The sequence below is a fragment of the Dreissena polymorpha genome, chromosome 12 (genome assembly GCF_020536995.1).
Source record: "Dreissena polymorpha isolate Duluth1 chromosome 12, UMN_Dpol_1.0, whole genome shotgun sequence".
Taxonomy (NCBI): domain Eukaryota; kingdom Metazoa; phylum Mollusca; class Bivalvia; order Myida; family Dreissenidae; genus Dreissena; species Dreissena polymorpha.
This window is the reverse complement of record NC_068366.1, coordinates 26,290,891-26,314,021: the sequence shown is the minus strand read 5'-3', so window position 1 is coordinate 26,314,021 and position 23,131 is coordinate 26,290,891. Positions and strand designations below refer to the sequence as shown.

The 23,131-nt window shown below is 33.5% G+C and overlaps 1 protein-coding gene across 7 annotated transcripts in view; it reads left to right on the top strand.

Moving 5' to 3' along the window:
* LOC127852746 (synaptotagmin-7-like) overlaps nucleotides 1–19,639 on the top strand; it is a 263,942-nt gene extending 244,303 nt beyond the window's left edge. For 5 of the 7 annotated variants that reach the window (XM_052386708.1, XM_052386709.1, XM_052386704.1 and 2 more), the window contains 3 exons: nucleotides 4,571–4,685; nucleotides 7,399–7,425; nucleotides 11,710–19,639. In XM_052386708.1, coding sequence (XP_052242668.1) covers nucleotides 4,571–4,685; nucleotides 7,399–7,425; nucleotides 11,710–12,014 — 447 coding nt within the window. In that variant the 3' untranslated portion in view covers nucleotides 12,015–19,639. The remainder of the gene's footprint in view (nucleotides 1–4,570; nucleotides 4,686–7,398; nucleotides 7,426–11,709) is intronic. The other 2 variants (XM_052386710.1, XM_052386707.1) reach the window with 1 other exon arrangement.
* The last annotated feature ends 3,492 nt before the right edge of the window (nucleotides 19,640–23,131 follow it).

Sequence of the window (23,131 nt, the reverse complement as noted above, 5' to 3'; positions counted from 1 at the left end):
ATCCACACATGCTTATCCACAATTTCCGTTTTTATAATATTTTTCATTTAAAAGAAAGTCTATTAATCATAGCAAAGATCTAGTTAAGGCGGAAATTGTCATCTGCACAAGCTAGTCAGAGGCAACTCTTTACACACATGCATTAAACCCCCACAAAGCTAAGCTCATATGTCTTTGGTTTTTAGCCCTTAAGGTCAAAACACACCATGTTATGCCTTCCTTACAACGTTTTCAGCCTCCTTTGGATATCAGACATGGTTTCATTTATCAGAAGAATACATTTTTATAATAAAACATTATTATCATTAAATAATTGAGGTTTCATTTAGTTTATAGCCTTCAATTAAGATAAATTTTATGATGGTGGTTTTGCCTCTGTGATCTTGTTTTATTAAGTTAAATCATCACATTCAAGAGCACTGGTTTCATATAAATGTATTAATCACAGATCGTTCTATATCTCTATGCCAGGGTGCAGAATCAAAGGGGTTTTCAGGGGTTTACACACGGGCTGGACAAAATGTAATCACACCGATAAGAACTTTATTTTTATAAATATCTCAAGTTATTGAAATACATTTGCAAAAATCTATAGTGCATAAAAGACAGTTTTTCTTGCAGTTTGTGCCGATATCTTAAGGTATAAGAAAAAATCATTGAATATGTCTGAAATTGGTGACAAAATTTCATGTTGTGTGAAACAACCGTGTACACTGAATGCAGTAAAAATGGAATTTTTTAACAAGAACACATGCTTATTAAATAAAGTAATTCTGATGTATTTCGCATTGCTATAAGCAGCATAAAAATCTGTCTTTTATGCACTTGTTGAAATTATTAAGAAAACTTGTTTTAAAAAGTTATTTGAAAGAAAGCACCACTTACGTTAATATCCAATAAAGTGAAAAAAGTGGAACCCCAAAAAAGTCCCGTGATCCTGCACCCTGTACGCATTATTTGAAAAATATGGCATATGTCACAGACACAATTCAGTGATTAACACTAGGTATTATTTTGAAAATATAACATATTACAACAATGTACCGTACATTAAAGTGTCCTTCATTTATACATATATAACGGTTTCAGGTCCATTCAAAATACCATAGAGGCAATCTAGAGTATGCGGACTGGTCACAATTTTTCCAAAAGGGACAGCGCATGCTAAATAATGATTGCACATGCTAATTATAATTGAATGTGGTAACCATCTGGGTTACACAAAGCTTGCACAGTGCATACGCTCTTTATTATATATGTCTGTTGACACTGTCTATTGAGTAAAAATAAGCAATGATTTGCTCTCAATAGTTAATTGAAATTATTTAATACGGCTAATATTTCATATGAAAGATATTTCAAATTGTGAAAATTCTCTTGATAGAACTTACTTTAAAAAAATATACATTTTTATTCAATGTGAATGCTGTTAAGAAAATTGATAATACCCTTTGGCTTTTGTAGATATATAAATTGGGGCTTCCTGGCTGGACATTATTATTTCATAGGGCCCTTAGTGATCGAGTTTCTGTAAGAACATTTTTAATCTCATTGCATTACAGGAAAGAAGAAAACATAACAGATTTAGTCTTGTGTTCATCCTTTATGGATTACTTTAAAAACATAGTCTAGACTACTATACTACTTCAATAAATTGAATGCAATACAATTAATGGTCTTTATGGCGGTGAGGATACTCATAACTTGGTTTGCAGAATGCAATAAGGGAATCCTCAGAGGTCAACAGATGGCTTGTGAATTGTTTTGCCAGATTTCTAAATAGTGGTGGAGTGTGTTAACTATATGTTGTGCAGACAAACAAAAGACATACAGAGTGTTGTGTTATGTTATATTTGAGAATAATGTCATACAGTTGTTACAGGGTGATCCTAATTTTATGATATTTAGTCCAGACAGGGCGAAACATCAACAGACATATCAGAATAACATTTCAAAAGGCCGGCAGTGAAAGGCAAAAACACTGTGCTTACTGTCTTTTTTATGTCCCCCACCACTATAGTGGGGGACATATTGTTTTTGCCCTGTCTGTCTGTTGGTTTGTTTGCTCCAACTTTAACATTTTGCTATAACTTTTGCAATATTAAAGATAGCAACTTCATATGTGGCATGCATGTGTTTCTCATGTAGCTGCACATTTTGAGGGGTGAAAAAGGTCAAAGTCATCCTCCAAGGTCAAAGGTCAAACAAAAAATTCAAAGCTGCGCAAAAGGGGACATAGCGTTTCTGACAAACACATTTCTTGTTATTTTTATTTCGAAAGGTAGAACCCTCTTGCTGATTTTACAACAAAGTTATCTTGTGGTTGCCAGTTTTATGATTTCCGGCTATTATCAGATCAGTTTCTTCAACATTTGTAACTACCATCAGTATATTAATCTGCCCCATCCTTAGATTCGGAGAGAGATTCTGGAAACCAAGGAGGAGTTGTATGCAAAGAGTGTCCCCAATAAAATGTTAATATTGAAGTGCAATCTTTCACCATCTAATTGTGCATGCAGGTCATGTCCAACATCACACTTTTTTGATAATTATTTTTATGCCCCCGGTAGTGTGGCATATAGCAGTTGAAATGTGCGTCTGTCGGTCTGTCAGTCCGTCAGTCTGTCAGTCCGTAAGTCTGTCAGTCTTTCAGTCTGTGTGTCCGTCCGAAAATTTTAACATTGGCCATAACTTTTGCAATATTGAACATAGCAACTTGATATTTGGCATGCATGTGTATCTCATAAAGCTGCACATTTTGTGTGGTGAAAAGTCAAAGTCAATGTCATCCTTAAAGGTCAAGTCAAATAATAAAATTCAAGGGAAGTAATAAGCTTTAAAAGGGAGATAATTTCTAAACCTGCCAAATGATATATTGAATTTTATTTTAAAGCGGCGCAATAGGGGGCATTGTGTGTCTGACAAAAACATCTCTTGTTTTTTTCATATTTCATAATCCCAGTGTTAGTCATAAATCATATCTCAATTTTATGGAAACTATTGTATTTAAATCGTCATACAGTCATATTTCAGTATTTTGTCAGACAGTCATATGTCAATATTTTGTCAGACAGTCATATCTTCATATTTTTTTCATACAGTCATATCTCTATATTTCAATATCAAATTATCATGCAGACATTCTGCGTTTTTTATGCTGCAATATACTTGTGTTTTGTCAATATTACATCATTCAGTGACTTTCATATGTTATTTTTCTGTCATACAATATTAATATTCCAGCATTCAGTCTGAATGTCATATCTCAGAATCATAGGAGGTTGTCACGAGGGATTGGTTTTATTTGTTTATTGATAAGATATTGTGTTCAGTTATGAACAAAATTAGGAAATATGTCCTAAGTGAGATATGAACCAAAGCAGATATTAAACATGACTACATTATGATACTATAACCGTTAATTAAGTGCAATTTTATGAAGACTTATTGATAAAGAAAAGCCCATAATAATTTTGTTGTCATGGAAACTGTTAAAGCTGTTCATTGATTACAAATGATGGAGAAATTACCAATGAAAGATTGGTGTTTGTGTTTTTCAAATGAGCATTTGTTTCACCGATTTGGATGTAGGATATTTGACCAATGTTTCTTGTGTCACTGAATGTCCAGAAAACATAATATTGATGGTGTTGTTTGAAAGATAATATTACCAAAATATTAAATGATTTGACATTTGTAAGAGTCTATGTGAACTTAGGTTTGATAAAACACTTAAAAGAAAGGCATATTAACCCATTTATGCCTAGCGTCTAGAAAAAAAGCCTTGGCAAACAGCGTAGACCCAGATGAGACGCTGCATGTTGGGGCATCTCATTAGGGTCTGTGCTGTTTGCTTAAACAAATTTTTTTACGAAATATTCTAAATATAGAAATAAATATATAAGACATCACTAATTTTGGAAATAATTGATCCAATTTAGAAGGATGGGAGAGTCCACTAGGCATAAATGGGTTAAAGACTTTAGACGAGAATCTGTGAATCAGACCATTAAAACAATTCAGATTATAAAGAATTAAGACACTAGAAAGGAAATATCAGGTGCATGAAAGGTACAGGGTGCTGCTGGAAAATGACCGGCCAGGTGAAAAGCCTGAACAGCCTGTTGTCATTATCAAATAATAAAATTAATCTAAGGAATATCCTTGTTGTCCCCTACATATTTTTTTATGAAACTTGAAATATGGACAGATGGCAATATGGACATTATGCACGTCATTTCATTTTCTTCTTACGTCAACAATTCTGGTTACTATGGCAACAAAAAAATAAAATAGAAAATCTGACAATGGTGGAGCCGGTAGGGGACATATATTGCTTGGCAATAGTCTTGTTAAAAACTTGCACAAAAGGCTGTAGGGGAGGTGAAACAAAAAGGAGCACATTGCAGCCCATGCTATTTTCTATAGATCACTCCCTCAGCTAGCATATACAAAAATTCAGTTAAGATCAATATAACGTGGAAAAAGATAATTCTTTGCAACTAAGCCAATAACTGTCTATGTAATTGTATTATCCATCTTATTGACAGCTCTTTATCTGTCTTTTCAGGGCAAACTAGGAGAGTTGCTGTTGTCGCTATGCTATGAGCCTAATGTGGGCCGCCTTACTGTGATAGTCATCAAAGCCAAGGACCTTAAAGCTAAAGACATTACCGGAGCTTCAGGTACGGTTAATTGGCTGGGGTGTCTCACAACTACTTAGTGCTAATCATAGTGTACACTTAATACTCTATGCTATGTGATCACCATCTTTTTTCTGTGCCTACTGTGCCATGGTTGATCCACATAGCTTTTGTTTATTTGGAAGAAATATGCCTGAATAAATCAGAAAAGGAAGGTTATGCTTACAGCTGAAATTTTGTGAATGAAAAGCATAATAACCAGTTCTATTTTGTGAACTAAATATGCAAAAAATACAGCCATTTCTATTACATGTGTTGTTACTTGTACTGAGGGCGTGTCAGTGTTAATCATTTTGAAAATATCTATGCTGCCACGGAGGTCCCAGGTTCTGCAATCCGCATTGCAGTTGGGGGATTTTTCTGGCTGGATTGAATATGTCTAGAAGCCACATATATGATTCGACCTTTATAAAAATTAGTGAGAATGTTCACCTTGACAATTTCCAGGTCAAGTTTTATTCTTGATCACATATGTCCAAATAATACGTCAAATCTTAGAAAACCCATAACAACAGTCTAGAAGCCACAGTTATGACTTAAAATTGACGAAAACTGGTTAAAATATTGAAATAAAAATATATATATATATATATATTGCCAATAATATTTCAAGACCCATGATTGAATCTGGGTCAAGGCAAGTAAGTCTTCGACAGTTAGATTACATTGAATTTTGGTGAGCGCTTAAGGCCCATCATGGCCCTCTTTTACTTGAAAATACAATTGCAAATTCTTATGGTTTCCTTTTGACAAAAATGCACTGTCTGGGACTGCTTCTTTTTGAGTTAAAAAGAAAACGTTCTCTGAGAGACTTTGTTTACCAACCAAATATGTAATTTTGTGAAAGATTTATTTCTTACAAAAACAATTTGTTAATCTGCAGCTGGTATTTTGTCCCCAATTGATATGCAAATTAGTGTACGTACATAGAATTTCTAAATATTTCCTGATAGTTTAACAACAATGTGCTGAAGAGGTTTTGTATTATTTTTTGTTCGTTAAATGCATCCGCCTTGCCTAATTGCTGTTCCATGTGGTATTTGTAATCAAGCTTTAACACCTAGTGAATATTAACTTAATATAGTTTCGTTAAAGCTGGTTATAAAGCAAATGGGGTTTGTGAGTGTAAGATCATTGGGAAAAAGTAGAACACAAGGGGATGGCAATGGGCAGCTTTCCTTATGTTGCTATAGTAAAACTTGGTAAACACTCCAGAAGTCACATTTTTGTCCAATGTTCTTAGGCATTATTTCTTCTGATTTGTGAGCCAAGTTTTAAAATGGTTCCGGTCCGTTGTAAAACATTCCCGTCAAAGGGTAAGGTCTTTTCCCTTACCTTGTTAACAAGTGCTGTAGAAGTCCCATTTTAAGCCTAATTTTCAGCAAACTTAGTCAAACCATTTTGTTCTAATGATATCTCTAATTATAAAAAAAAAATGATTTAGGTCTGTTGAAAAATATGGTCGACAGGGGTAGGGAAGTTATCTTTTTATGGCTATGTTTAATGCTGATATTACTTGTTCAGAATATGATATCTTGGCTGTGTTTGAAAAAGGTTCTGATCACTTCAAAAGCATGGCTGTAAGGGGGCTGTGCAGTTTTCTTAATATGGCGTAAGTGAAACCTTGTGCACCCTCTAGAAGTCATATTTTTTGCCAAATCATAATTTAAATTGCTCAGAATATTTGCTATAATCATATCTTTACAGATAAAGAAATTGGTTCGGGTCTGTTGAAAAACATGTCTGTTAGTGGTTGCGCCAGTTATCCTTATATTGGTATTTTGAAACCTTGTTGACATCAGGGGTCACATTTGTTGCCCAATCATAATGAAACTTGCTCTATACATATCTTTCAATTATATCTGGGCTGGATAAGAAAATGTTTCTTTTTTATTTGAATAAGAGCTGCAGGGGATGAGATTGCTATAGTGAGACTTAAAAAATACCAGCTCAGAGTGATTAAATTCATTTGGGTCTTAGGTGAGCGCCTTTGTGCCTCGGGCCTTCTTGTTCCAGTGTAGGACTTTTGAATACATTTCTAATCTTGTCTAATTGTATTTATAATTTTTCACTTATGTAAAATCTTAGACTATGCTTCTCAAAGTGTCTATTGATATTTGTACAGTAGATCATGACATTTCCTCCAAGTGATATATTGAGATAAAGCCTCCCCTCTTAATAACAACTCAGTCCATATAATCGCACACTTTATATGGCAGCTTGCATCATAAACTGTGTCCTGGTCCAACCTTCAGTATCATCTTGTCTGAATCATTTACTGGATGTATACATATTACAGAAATGTTTTATGAATGCAGCTAAACTGAATTCGATCAAATGATGTTTCATATAAAAAAGTCACCCTATTTGGAAATAGGGATTTTTCTGTATTCAACCAAAATTAGAAACCACTTAGTAAAAGTTCCAACTACTTCATGCGAAATATTGTTAGGGTATGCCAATATAATTCCTTCTAATAACTTTGATGGTCGTCTGTTGTCTAGTTATCATAAACACATCTCTGAACTCAATAAATTTCTGCAAGCAACTTTGATTTGATGCTTTGCCATTTTAGCTTTACAGCCATCATCTGGTGTATAAAGCACATGTTTGAGTCTAATGTGCTAGAAAATTATATTAACATTTCCAGTTTGATTGTAGTGTAAATGTGTAACACTATGTAACCTGTATATAGTTACATGTAGGAAGGCAAAGTCTTCAGGTAGGCAATAGTTCTACCCCTACACACAACCAAGGTAAAGGTTTAATTAATGGTGACTGCCAAGCTGACTTTTCTTGTTGCAATGTCAGGTCACAGCTTAAGGGTGAAGGTCTTACTAACCCTTGAACTTGGTTACACACAGATATTCTTTTCTTCAAAATGTGATGTACGCCATCACTTTCAAGTGAAAAGAATATTAAGACGTTTGATAATTCAACTTGTATGACTTTTTACAATTTTAAGTTTGATTATTTAACATAATTTGCATTAACTTAATTTGCATTAAATTGTGTGAAAGTTGTAGCAATATTTACCCATATAATTGATAAGAATGTGACATACATAATGGCTAGCGTGGTTCAGGTAGCATGCAGCCAGAGTAATTTGTCATTCTGTTAATTGTGGCATTTAATGATATAGCAGGATTGAAAATTATAACATTTAAGCTTGCACTAGTTTATGTTTATAGTATATGAGATTATAACTAGAGATGTTAATTAGATATTACTTTTCAGGGTATCTAAGTTTTATCCTTTAAATCTCATCTCCGCAATACATAAAAGCGCTGCAGAAGTCGTTGCTAATTCACCTCTGATTGACCAAAATACAAAAATTTGCATTGAAATCTTTAAAATATAAGTTGGTAAAAAGCAGTTTCTATAGATGGTATGACTGGTGATGCCTATCAAAATAATCAAACAAATACACTCATAATGTGAATATTCAGCTTATCTACAAGTGAATTCTAACCAGTGTTTTTTTTCACCTATAGGGGAATGGTGGCGGGGCCCGTCCAAAGGGGAATAACGCTTCGTTTTTTTAGGAAAAGGGGAAAATTTAGAAGTCATGTAATGATATTTATTATATGAATACACATGCATGTATAAATGTAATATTCACAGCTGAATGTCTCTGTTCTTTTTCTTAAATACATATCAATGATTTGTTCAACATTAGTTTCAGTCAGTTCAGCCGTCATGCACAGTATCAGTTTTGCAAGCCAATTAGAGTCTAATTGGTTTTTTTTTAATCAATAAAATGGCAGATGTGAGCATTTTTTATCAATAAAATGGGCCAAATTGGAATGTTTTCATCAACAAATATTGACACAATATAGATACATCAGGCCTTTTCTTGGCCATTTTGGAAAAAAAAAATTCATGAAGTCCACTGATTTGGGAAAACCTAATTTAATATAACTCTTTATAATAATAAAAAATAACATTAATTATAGATATATACCTTGTTAGTTGTTTATAAAATGGATTTGAGATATATCTATCATGAGGCAGTTGTTTCTATAAAAAAAAATATAAAAAAAATAAAAAAAATATTTTTGAAGGGGATTTTTTTTTTTTAAATGGGTGAAAATATATACTATTTTTGGGGGGGAATGGGGCTGAATATCAGCCCCGAAATTGCCATAAAAAAACACTGCTAACATAAGCATAATTCAATGTATGTCTTTCACAAGAAATAGTTTTAAGTAAAATAAACATTGCTTTTCTTTCATTACAATCTTTTTTTTGTGGATAGGGTTTTTAAAGTTTTATTTTAATTGTGCACACTGTTAAAACACTTTATTTGTTTATAATTACTAATTAATTTAATGTTTTTGTTATAATTTCAAAAGCTAAACGTCACATTAACTTCTCTCAAGAACACTTGTTTCGTCATGAACTATGCATGCATTAACTTTGTCCAAGGTCATTATCTATTATTTCTAATATTGCATTTCTTTTTCAAGAACAGTTATTCACTCCACTCATAATTGATAGTGGAGAACAGTCTTTTGAGCTTTGTGTTCTCACCACTGTTTTCTTGCACCACAAATGATGAGCTTTACAGCTTTTGAGCTTTGTGTTCTCACCACTGTTTTCTTGCACCACTATTGATGAGCTTTACAGGTGTTAGTCAGTGGTGTTTATGATAAAAAAATAATAACATTTCGTTAAAAAACATTGTACATTATTAAAAATATTTGCAAAAGATGCTGATATGGCTGATTATCTTGGATACAACGTGCAGTCATTCACTTTTACTTTAGTCATAATTTTACGGCAAGTCAATGTTAACAAATTTCTTAATTATGCCATTGTTGATATATTTGCACACTGCTGCTCATCTTTTGTTACATTTGTATTAATGTTGGATTAGTCGTTTCCTAGGTGGCTTTTCAGGTCAGTATCAAAAAATGAAGTCCATTATTTCTGCCGTTTTTATTTTTAGTTCTGCATAATGCAATATGAGGGTTCCCAAAGCTCCTGGATACCAGCTGTCGGATAATCTATCTATGCATGGCGTCATGAGCTTTTAAGTTGAAAGTTAATTTTATACTTACAAAGAAAGACATTGCTAATTATAACCAAGTTAATTGGCTTGACTGCACTTTCCTCACAAACCGTGGGCACTCATCGGGTGTTTAAAGGCATTCTTAAGGATTTTTGTTATGTCCCCCACCACTATAGTGGGGGACACATTGTTTTGCCCTGTCTGTTGGTCTGTTGGTTTGGTCATACTTTAACATTTGCCATAACTTTTGCAATATTGAAGATAGCAACTTCATATTTTACATGCATGTGTATCTCATGGAGCTGCACATTTTGAGTGGGTCAAGGTCAAGGTCATCCTTCAAGGTCAAAGGTAAAAAAAAAGTCAAAGTGGCGCAGAAGGGGACATAGTGTTTCTGACAAACACATTTCTTGTTTATTGATGTCATTATGATAGAGTGTGAAATATCGTATTTGCTTAACATTTCTTGATGAGATAAAATATGTATGCCAATAATTCCCTGGAATAGGTGATGCAGAAATAAGAGGCTGATAGATACTCCAAAACATATGACAGGTGATTTATCTAAGGCTTCTAAAAATGTCAAAAGTTTAATGTACAGTAAAGATTAAGTAGCCTAACAGCTACTTGGAAATCAATAGAGATAATACTTGATACTTGATAGCTACTTGTCTTCATTCATGTTAGATTCATAATTTTGTTATTGACCTTCAATGCTTTGCTTTTCCCTATGTTTTCTGCTTGTGCTTTTTGGAACTTCAATGCTTGTCAAAAAATGAAAAATCTTAGTGAGGACTATTTGATTTTACACCCACATACGTAACATCATTCAAAGTTTAGTAAATAAAAACAGTGTAATTTTATGTTTTTGTCCTCTACCGGTTTCACCGGAAGGGACTTATGGTTTGCGCTCTGTCTGTCAGTCTGTCAGTCACACTTTTCTGGATCCTGGGATAACTTTAAAAGTTCTTAATATTTTTTCATGAAACTTGAGACATGGATAGATGGCAATATGGACATTATGCACGTCATTTCATTTTGTTCCCACGTCAAAAAATCTGGTTGCTATGGCAACAAATAGACTAGAAAAACTGCTGAAAATGGTGTTTTTCTGGATCCTGCGATAACTTTATAAGTTCTTAATATTTTTTCATGAAACTTGAAACATGGATAGATGGTAATATGGACATTATGCTCATCATTTTGTTTTGTTCCTACATCAAAAATTCTGGTTGCTATGGCAACAAATTTTTAAAAAAATTCTGACAATGGTGGAATTTCAGACAATGGTCTTGTTTTTAAATATTAATTTAAATTTCTCATAGATTTATTGGTTTTCTTGAATGAACTATCTTTGGCAGTTTTCGTGACCATTACATATTATACAACTTCAAGTCTTTGTAAACTACTTTAGATACACTCAAGATTTTATTAACTTTTAGATGACCAAACAATATTACAATTATTTAATTGAGTTCTTTTGATGCACTTTTTTTACTAAAGACATCATTTAAGATTTTAAGAAACCTGATCAATTTTCATAAATGAAGCTAATTTTGGGGCTGTATACTTTTAACAGTATTTAGAACTTACACTGGGAAATGTATTTTAAGCAAGTTGACATTGTGTAGTCTGTGGCTAGCTGCAAGTTCACCTGTTAATGTGATTTTAATGATTTGGGCGAGTGGGTCGAAATATTTAATTCAAAGATTGGCTATTGAGGTACAGATTGCCAACTTTGGTGTTAACTCTTTCAGTGCTGGAACCAAATTTTGAAGGCCTTTGCAAACAGTTTGGATCCAGATGAGACGCCACAGAATGTGGCGTCTCATCAGGATCCAAACTGTTTGCTTTTCTGATAGTATTCTTTGAAAAAAATGAAGAAAATGCTAATTTTAGAAATTCAGCAGAAGACATTTTAGCAGAAGACAAATTTCCCAGCATGCAAAGGGTTAATATAATGAGCCTTATCCTTCTGTGTATGTATTGCAGACCCCTATGTGAAGATGTGGCTGTGTTTTGGCAAGGAGCGAGTGGAGAAGAAAAAGACTACCATAAAGATGCGCACGCTGAATCCAGTGTACAATGAGTCATTTATGTTTGAGATTCAGTGGGATAAGATACGTGAGGCTTCCATAGAAGTGACATGCATGGACTATGACAAACTGGGCAGGAACGAGATGATAGGCAAGGTGCTTCTGGGATCCAAGAGCGGCCCGTTAGAAACACGCCACTGGAACGACATGATCTCCAAGCCCAGGCAGCCTGTAGCACAGTGGCATCTACTGAAAGACTAGCAGATTGCATGTGACATTATTTTAAATAGGTCCTGTTTAGACAATGATGTCTGCCATGCATCAATATGTCTGGGACATTTCCCAAGCGAAGCAGATGTGAAGTCTTGGACAATACCTATGTTCAGTCATTGGTGTCTGCGTTGATGGATGCATGGCTTGCATGGAGTCACCTTCGCAAAGTCAATATTAGACACTGGACATAAGTCTCAGTATAGCCATTGATAAATCCTTAACATTGCAGTTCATGACATGTCCTGGCCTGTGTCTCAGTATGTAAATGACAACATCTGTGTATTCAATAGACTCTATATTGTCTGAGGTACAGCATAAGCAAAGTCAATGATAATATTTTTAAATACATGGTCTACTTATTAAGTTATATATCCTTGACATTCTGTCAATGCAGAAACTGATATGCCCATGACATAATAATATGTATAGTCACAATTGAACCACGGGGATAATCATTTGAAAACTGATTTCAAAATCAAATCCTTGTTTAAGTTGCAAATGTTTATGTGCAATTTAAACTCAAACTGGGGCTTTAACTCTTTCAGTGCGGGAACCGAATTTTGAAGGCCTCTGCAAACAGTTTGAATCCAGATGAGACGCCACAGAACGTGGCGTCTCATCAGGATCCAAACTGTTTGCTATTCTAATAGTATATTTTGAAAAAAATCGAAGAAAATGCTAATTTTAGAAATTTAGCAGACAACATTTTAGCAGACGACAAATTTCCCAGCATGCAAAGGGTTAATGTGGTTTTTACCTATATAGTCCGTGATACAGTCATGGTTAGGATTTGTCTTGAAATCTATTAAACTGTGTTAATAAGCAATTTATAGCGAATTGCTGACAATATAACAAGTAATACCCCATGACCAACTACTGATTTTCAGAACAGCTTGTTGTATCCAGTGGTTTGTTCATACAAGCATATGTTGTCCACATGCATATACATAACTGTACACTATGTATGCAAACTTTGATGTATTGTTGCTCTTGGAATGTGAACTTTGTGTACAACAGCTTTACCATATTCAGTTTGTTATATTCTGCTATTTGTTTTATGAAGTTATTTTTATGTAGCTTTCATCAGTTATTAAGATTCAAATAATATAACAAACATCAAAAGCATTACACAAGTAGGTGTCTCCTATGTACGTTGTACAAACAGTGTTTACTGCATGCAAATAGTATGTAGGTTTATATGAAACCAGTATGTTGGTTTCTATGAAACCCACTTACTATAAATGTTATCCAACTTCAATTTTCTCTTAACCTTGCATACTGATTTATAAAATTGATTTTAATATTTGTGCTTTTATTATTTCCATTGGTTTGTTATTAACCTGTTTAACAAGCTTTCTGTTCTTTTAAGTAGATATTGTGTTGGTCTAGTTACTGGGAAGTACATGGGCCCATATTCACTAACCACTTCTAAGACTTGAGTCTAAAAACACTCTTGAAACTGTTTTGTAATAATATTGGTGTACAATTTAATATAACACAAAATGTAATACCCTCAAGTACTCAAGTACACTATTCTTATTTTAAAACAATTTATGTATGAACTAAGCAAAACTTACATCTTGTATATGTTCAAACGCAGAATATTTGTTATGGCCTCCTTATAAGAAAAGGGGGTATACTTCCCATGTGCATCTGTCACTGACAGAAGATGACCTCGATTGAAATTGGGGTCACTTGGTCAAAGGTCAATTTCACTGTCACAATAATTGTGAAAATTGTTCCGATCAATAACTCATCAAAGAATTGACCAATCCGCTTGATATTTCACATAATTTTATGCATTGGTCATGGACAGAAGATGACCCATATTGAAATTGGAGTCACTACGTCAAAGGTCAAGGTCACTTTCACAATAAGTGTGATAATCTTTCCTATCAATAACTTGTCACCGTAATGACCGAATGGCTTGATACTTCACTAGTGCATTGGTCTTGGACAGTAGATGATCCCTATTGAAATTGGGGTCACTTGTTCAAAGGTCAACGTCACTGTGTTAATTTGGTTTTTGTTCGATATGTCATCAAAGGATTGACTGACGGGCCTCATACTTTGCAGATGCATTGACCCAAGTTGAGCAGTAGATAATAGCTATTGAAATTTAGGTCAATGATTAAAGTCAATGAGACACTAGTGACATCTGTCTCCGACCACATAGCTCTTGTTTTTGTTTAATTTTATTCTTTAGTCTTAAGTCTAAAAATGGTTTGATAAATAAAGACCCATTTTGAAACCTTTCTTAAAATATATTTAACAATTAACAAAAAGAGATCAAAAATCTGGTATTCCATATTGTGTTTTCCAGTTCTTATTTTGTGTACACTTTTTGTTGTACAAAGCAATTTAAATCAGTATCTTATAATAGGCTTTCATGCCTTTTTGTGTTACAAAACTAAAGTAAAATGCTATCTGTATACGCAATGGAGTTACTGGTAAGTTATGTATGCAAGACAAGTGATTTTCTAGTTTCAGACCGATTGGCCAATTGGCTTAATAACAAAAATAATTTACTTCAGAACTAATTGAAGAACTCATGGCCACCAAGGTCATTGTTTGTGACATTCTTATCTAAGGATTGCTGATAGTCCCGAGGCCAACTGAATATTGGATGCCAAAATCTCATTTCCTTCCTGCTCTGACAATGTCACTTGACCAGAGACTCATGCTTATGTGTAGATTGTGGGTTTTAGACCCCTCCTGAGGACTGGCATTCTCATTATCTCTATTAATTTCCAGACCAAACACTTCTGGTCAGTGGTTGCTAGGAAACGCTTTAAGCAGTTTGCAGTTATTATTTAACAAACATATATTTTTAGCAGTAATCACTCAGATCTTATTAAGACATGTCATCTACTGAGACTAATAACTAGTGTAATTGACATTTTTTCAACTTTTCAGGAGTACAAATTTTATGAAAATATATAAAGAGCACTTACTTTGTTTGCATTCAAAATAGTTCAGGGTTGAACTTATGGTAGTTGCTCTTTTCTTAATTATTTATTTAAAAAAAAAGACATCTCAATTTGGAGTTGTGTTTTGTTTTTCTAATTGTATTATAATTCTAATCCGAAAATTATAACACTGAAATTTTTTTGAAGTTTTTTGCTTCTACTGAAAATTTTACAAAACACCAGTTACACTACTTTTTACATTCATAAGAAAACATGTGTTCCCTCATGTCAATATAAAAAATGTGGAAATTTTTTTTTTTTAAAAAAAGGTGATGATGTATCATCAAGTGAACAAAATACCTTTTTGTAATGAGCTTTCAAAACTCTGCAATTTTAAATCATATTGAATTTCCTATAAACATATTCTTTTAAAGTCAAAATTGCTATTCATTTTGGTGTTGGTTTCATTTTTAGCTCAGCTGTTTTTTGGAGAAAACCCGAGGTATTGTCATAGCCAGTTGTTGTGTCTGTCGTCGTGTCGTCCGCCATGCTTAAACCTTAACATTTTGTTAAGGTTTTGAACATTGGCTCTAAAAATCAAAGTGCTTCAAACTACAACTTTGAAACTTCATAGGTAGCTGCACCTGGATGAGTTCTACATGCCACACCCATTTTCGGGTCACTAGGTCAGAGGTCAAGGTCACTGTGACCTAAAAAAAAATAATTCTGACAAGCTTTCATTTATTCAAAACTGCACTGGCAGCCGAGCGTGGCACCTGTTATGTGGTGCTCTTGTTATAATTCTAATCTGGAAATTATAACACTGAATTTTTTTTATTGTTAAATGTCACTTCAATTTTGAAAATTTGGTTGAACAAAATCTTTTTACCAAAAAGGTGATGATGTATCATCAAGTGAACAAAGTACTTTTTGTAATGAGCTTCCAAAACTGCAGTTTTATATCATATTGAATTTCCTTTAAACATGTTTTTTTCAAGTCGAAATTGCAATGCATTTCGGTGATGGTTTCATTTTTTAGTGGAAGCTTTGTATATGACAAACCCAATAAAAATGTGTTGACATGACTGGTCCCTGAGCAGTACACCAAATATATATGAGTCGCGTTCTGAGAAAACTGGGTTTAATGCATGTGCATGTGCATTCCGCACAGGCTAATCAGGGATGGCACTTTCCGCCTTAACTGGATTTTTGTGTAGAAGAGACTTCCTTTAAACGAAAAATTCCATAAAAGCGGAAAGTGTCGTACCTGATTAGCCTGTGCGGACTGCACAGGCTAAACTGGGACGACACTTTACGCACATGCATTAAGCCCTGTTTTCTCAGAACGCGACTCATATGACTCTGTGTGATTAATATAGGTAGAAATTGCGCAGGTATTTTTATTCATTTGCTGTTTTATGCTGAATTTATTGTTTCTATTTGTTGTAATATAGTTATTGTTTTAAGTTGTTACAAAAAGTTATCGTTAGATTCTGAAGCAAAACTGCTTATAGCATTGTAATATTATGTTATTGTTATGCAATCTAACATATAGTATGACAGTCTTTATTTATGCTCATTGATACCATAACAAATAAATTTCTACAGTAATGTCCATTTGTAGGGGACAAAAACTACGGTAGTTTGATTTAAGTTTAAATAATTCAGCTCATATTTTTAGAAAAATACAAAATAAGGCATTATAATGGCTTTAGCACAACTAAAAAAACAATATCTATATACTTATTGGACAGAGTGGCATCTTGAAAACAATTACTTACTTTTGCCTTGAAAACAGTTGTAATCTTTGTGAAGCACTCAATTATGTGATCAGAACAATCTTAATGTGCATGCCTACTCAAGTATACTGGTGTCATATTCTGCAGATATCTAAAGATATAGTGTATTATTAATCTTAAATTCACCTGTTTATTAATGTTTACATTGTATGTGTGGATTGCATTATGGCAAATGATAGTTATATGGTAAGAGTTATACACAATTATAATAGTATATTTAACATACAACAAATTTTCTTCAATAAAAATAAACATACATTTAAGGATTATTCCCTGTTTTATGAGTCACCATCGTGTGTTGAAGGCATTTAATCATTGGTTTTGTCCGTCAGGGTACATAGCTAAAACCGTATCATCTACACATAATGCCACAATTCTTTGGTTATTATGCAATTGTTGCTTGTGGCCATTCCCTATCACTCCATATCATTCATCCTCACTTTGACCATCTAATTGGTACTTACACATTGACCTTTCTTGGAAATGGGCTTTCCAACACATACAGATGCATATGTGTTGTCAAACACAGATTATTGTCCCCTACCAGTTTCACCGGAGGGGACTTATGGTTTGCGCTCGGTGTGTCCGTCAGTCTGTCACACTTTTCTGGATCCTGCGATAACTTTAAAAGTTCTTAATATTTTTTTCATTAAACTTGAAACATGGATAGATGGCAATATGGACATTATGCACGTCATTTCATTGTGTTCCTACGTCAAAAATTCTGGTTGCTATGGCAACAAATAGACTAGAAATACTGCTGAAAATGGTGGTTTTCTGGATCCTGCGATAACTTTAAAAGTTCTTAATATTTTTTCATGAAACTTGAAACATGGATAGATGGCAATATGGAGATTATGCACGTCATTTCATTTTGTTTGTACGTCAAAAATTTTGGTTGCTATGGCAAGAAATAAAATTAAAATCTGACAATGCTGGAATTTCTGATAATGGTGGAGCCAGAAGGGGAAATATATTGCTTGGCAATAGTCTTGTTGTTTGTCTCTCTTTGTCACATGATAGCAATCATGCTGATCCATCATGAATAGTAATGACACCAGAACACCACACTACAAAACCTATTAACATGGTCTGCGAGTTTATCCATAAATATGAAACATTGATCAGTAGTAAATGCACCAATTTGTGTCTGGACCAAGGTTTTGGTTCCACGGGTTTATATGTTTCTTTACAAGCAAAGATTAGGTTTGCTAGCCTTTTCTTAAGTCATTTTGGGTAGAGAACTTAGTTATAACAACAGGTTGTTTCTAGGGACAACATACAATTACTGAGATATATGGTAAATGTCACATAAAAGCAAGATCCCATATGACATATTTCCTGAAAAAGGTGCCACCAGGTCAAGAGAAAAAAACAATTTTAGCATTCATTATGAAACCATTCCCATAGGTTCAGTTCTAATATTGGTTAAATTATTTTTTCAGTTCTCTTCCCATATATAAATGTATGTTAGGAGGGAAAAGCTATGATAGATGATGATTTGAACTACATGTATGTATACTGTGTTATTTGCTGAATTATTAATATTGTGGTTTAAGCTGATAACCCTTTACATTTTGACAAAGTTGTTTATATTGAATTACAATGAAATGAATGACATTTTAATGCCTCGATAATATATTTGTTAAATTTAGATTAAGTACTGCAAATGTGCTACTGGAACATATTGTCATGACCTCATTGGCTGTTGAAGTTTTGATTATGCTTGATTGGTCATTGTTGGCTTTTGTATTACTTAAATGTACCCCGGGTATTTTTATGTATACTTTAATGTACCACAAGTACGAAAATATATTTACATGTACCCGGCAAATTTAGACTCAATTGTACTGAAGTTTTATTTCCCATAAAATCTGCTGTCGTAAAACATGCTGCGGTATACAAAACAAAATTCTCTTTGAACGAAACCTGCCTCAACATTATTTTTTGAGTATGATATTGGATAATATAGAAAAAAAATATTGACATAAATATGAACATGATTAATAAAAAAAATAGCCGAAAACAACATATTTATTGTTAGAATTCCCGGGTATGTTTTAGTATATTTTCTGTACCAAGGGTACATTTCAGTATATTTTAGAGTACGCGGGTTACATTTTAGTATGTAGTACCCGAGCTGACAATGACGAATTTAGCTTTAATAAGCTGAAAGCAGAATTTCTGTCACTTGATTGATATGAGATAACACAACTGCCTGATCATGTGTTGTTTTGATTTAAATGTTTAATCACATTTGAAGGCATATGCTTTCAAGGGCTAATTGATTTTGTGGATTTTAATGTTAAAATGATTGAGAGCTTGTTAAGATTCTGTTGCATGTATTTATTATTAAGTTTATGATGGACATTTAAAATAGTCATTGTATTTTATTTCACCATTTTGCGTAAATATTTCAACACTGGCTCATGGAATTGTTTCTTTATTTTGGCATTTAGAAAAAGCTCCCTTCATTCAATTACTTAACTAATAATACCCACAATATATTGACAGTGACATTTGTAAGGTCAATCAATATTGCCAGAACAACATCGATCAAAAGACAATCGAGCCAAAATTAGAACGATAAGGGAATACTTTAAATGGAGAATACTTTAACATGCATACATCTGTGCATTTGAAATTGTCTGCTCCATAATTCTAAATTTAACTGCCATACAGATGCTCACCAACAGTTGTTCCACAATGATCAATATAGATTACCAGGCAAAAAGTGTTTGTTTAGAATGAATCCTTTTATGCTTACTCAGCATCTTTCTGTAACAGTGACCGACTTTATGATCGAATGTCAGACATAGAAGGGTTTAAAAAGAACCATACATTGTGCATATATATAAAAATATTGTTATTAATGTATATATAATAAATATATGTTAAGAATCTCTTAATTGCTTGACAGTATGATTCCCGATTATTTTACAAAAGAACATACGATTTTTTCAATAGGTTAATGGAAACTCCAATTTGATTGGAACTGATATGTTATACAGAGACAAGGTATTGTGCTGCACACAGTCATACAATTACAAACCAAATCAAAGCACTGAAGTTCGCTATTGCATAATCTTAGACGCAACTCAGTTTTCAAAATTATGTTATAGCTTTTTATATCACAAGTTTGAAGTGAACACAACCCATTCAAATTTATAAAGAGTGTGTCTTAAAGCACAGGTTGAAATGTTTGTGCACTGTTTATCCTCATATTTATGTAATAGAGATAACTTAGACAAAATAACAACAATATGTCTCTTTTTTCACAATTGGTTGCCACACTGGCTACCATCTTTAGAATTTTGGTTGCCTTGCTAAAGAATAACAAGCCTAGAATCATGTACATGTTGTGTTATGTGTATCAAATACTTTATTTATTTTCTTTAAATTATTGAGCAACAATTTTGCCGACATGGCAGACTTTTAATGCATCATGCCTTTTTGTGAGCTGGAATTGAATCATTTCTTAGGCCTAATTGATCCACAGTCGCCATTTTGTATCCTATGTTATATTGTATTGAGTTGTTCAAGCTTTGAAAATGCTAGTTGCCCTGCTTTTTAACCGAACTGTAAACAACTTTAAATTGAGTTTCCTGGGCTTAAATCTACTGGCCCCAGGCTAACAGGCAACCACTAAACCTGTAACTTATTCATGATGTTAGATCTGACAGTGTATTGAACTCATTCGATTTGCAAGTCTGAAGACATTAAAGGGACCTTTTCACGTTTTGGTAAATTGATAAAATTAAACAATTTAATAATTTGGAGAGTTCTGTTGTCGTTATATTTTTTTCATACGAGGATTGCTTATATAAAGTATAATATACATCTCTCATTGTATGAGCACGGATGGCCGAGTGGTCTAAACAATAGACTTTTATTCCAGGGGTCAGTGGTTCGAGCCTCATTGAGAGTAACTTTTTTTGTTTCTTTAATTTTAATGACAAACTGTGAAAAGGTCTCTTTTAGATGTTTACTTGAAAATGCCACACTAGGTAAAAATTTAACAACTCATTGGTTTCTTATTTGATTTAAAAGTGATTTTGTTTATTTGCCTTGTCAGCGCGGTTACTTTGAAGTAATTATCACTTTTATCTTTTTTTTCAAATCATTAATAGAAAAGATAATTTAAGCTTCATTTAGGGAAAACAGGGCTTAATGCATATGCATAAATTGTCATCCCAGTATCAGAGACTCTCTGTAAACGAAAAGCATTAAATCAGAAAGTGTCGTCCTTGATTAGCTTTTGCGCACTGCACAGGCTATTCAGTGTGCACAGGACACCACTTCTTTGACATGCATTAAGCCCCGTTTTCCCTTAACGCAGCCAATATGTACATATTTCAATGACAAACTGGCCAATGTCATCAAACAAGCTGTTAAACACTATTGATTACATACTTTAACTCGCTGTCTGCAGTGTACCAGTGGCGAAGTATAAACAGGCAGATGCAGTGGTTATCATTCTTAGCGTAGTTAAGAGCAGATTGACGTGCAAAACTTGCTCATAACATTAGTTGTCCACTAGCGCGAACAACTAAAATTTACTTACTTTTGCAATAAAGACAGTTGTCACTGTGTTGAAGTAGGCCATTTCGTGATCAGAAAACACTTAACTTGTCAGCTTTCTCCAGTAAGCTGACTTGTCGTATACTACATAAACCCTAATACATAGTTAAGTATTCACTGTACACTCAATAGTTGATATAAATTTTAATTTTATGTTTAAAGGGGCCTATTCACAGATTTTGGCTTGTTTTGAAGTTTGTCATTAAATGCTTTATATTGATAAATGTAAACATTAAATTTTAAAAGCTCCAGTAAAATATCAAAAATAAAATTTCAAAAAGGAAAAAAAGTAGCCCGCAGCAGGGCTCGAACCAGTGACCCCCGGAATCCTGAAGTAAAAACGCATTAGCCAACTGAGCTATCCTACCAAGCATACATGAGATGCGTATTTAATACCTTATATAAGCAATCTTCGTAGTTTCACAAATTTAAACGACAACGACAGAACTCTCCAAATAATTCAATTGTTTATGTTGCAACGCTTTATAATTTTTAGGTTTTTAAATCGTCAAAAGATGCATATAATAGCTATATTAGACCATGGCAAATGTTCAGTAATACTGTTTCTTCACAAATATCATAACTAAACCGAAAATTTGCGAATCTGAAACAACTTTTTTCAATTTTGTCAATTTACCAAACCGTGAAAAGATCCCTTTAAAGTAATGACTATGACTAATGGTAACTACATGGTGACAGTTTCTCATAATATTAAAGATAGCTTATACATACGCTATGTTTTCTTAAAAAATAATACGATAGGATACATTAAATGAATATTCTATATTTTTATGCCCGTGGATCTTATATTTGAGGCACATAATGAGGGTCTTGTCCGTCCTTAATTCTGTCCGTGATACGGTACGTAGATTTAAACCTTGACCTAATTTTGTCTGGAAATAATCAAATTTTGCTTTTTTTCGGCGTGCTGTATTAGGCCAGCTTTTCACCTTACCTGACCTTTGTAAGTGTCCAATAAAATTCAAATAAAATTTCCCGCTGCTAGGTACGAATGAATACACTTCATTTATTCCATTGGCTGATTTGAGTGTAGTACCAGAAATATATACGCGTCTTTGTAACACTGTTTTACTGCATGAAACAATTTTATCTCTAATGAAAAGGCTTAATAGATAGAACAGTTTTACACTCAATTCTCGACATCAATACAGTTTGTGCGTGCACCTTTTATTTTCAGAGGATTGCCATGGCAAAAGCTTTTATACTTAAAGGCTATGTTCTCATATTTAGTACTTACTTCCATATTCGGGTCAACATGTTAACATGTAAAAGTATAAAGAGCAGTGGAAGCGAGGCCTCACTTTAATGCATTGCATTTCAACCCGTGAGATATCGGGTCAATTCGCTGTTAGTGTGTCTGGATGTCAGAGTTTATATACAGGTCATCACCGGAGTTCGCGGCCAGTAAAATAATCGTTATATAATAAAGACGATATCCGTGAACTAGGTGACCAGGAATTTTCTTTAGACAAGAAACATGTTAAATGAAGATATTCAGAAATATAATTATGGTATGTCAATAATAGATTTTTAATGTGTTTTCAACAATACAATGATAAATATTATTTTTGATTAATTAACAATAATTATTCCACCATATTGTAATGTATTAAGCATGAGCGCGATAATAAATCGATACTGTTAATAATCAAATCAAATAGCAATGCCCGACAAACCACTAAAACAGGTTTGTTCGAAGAACGTGCCTATAAATACGGATGCTTCGCGTGTGGTCGGTTAACTCATATGTTTTAATTTCACTTCCATTCTTCTTTTGGTTTTCTGTTTTGTATCT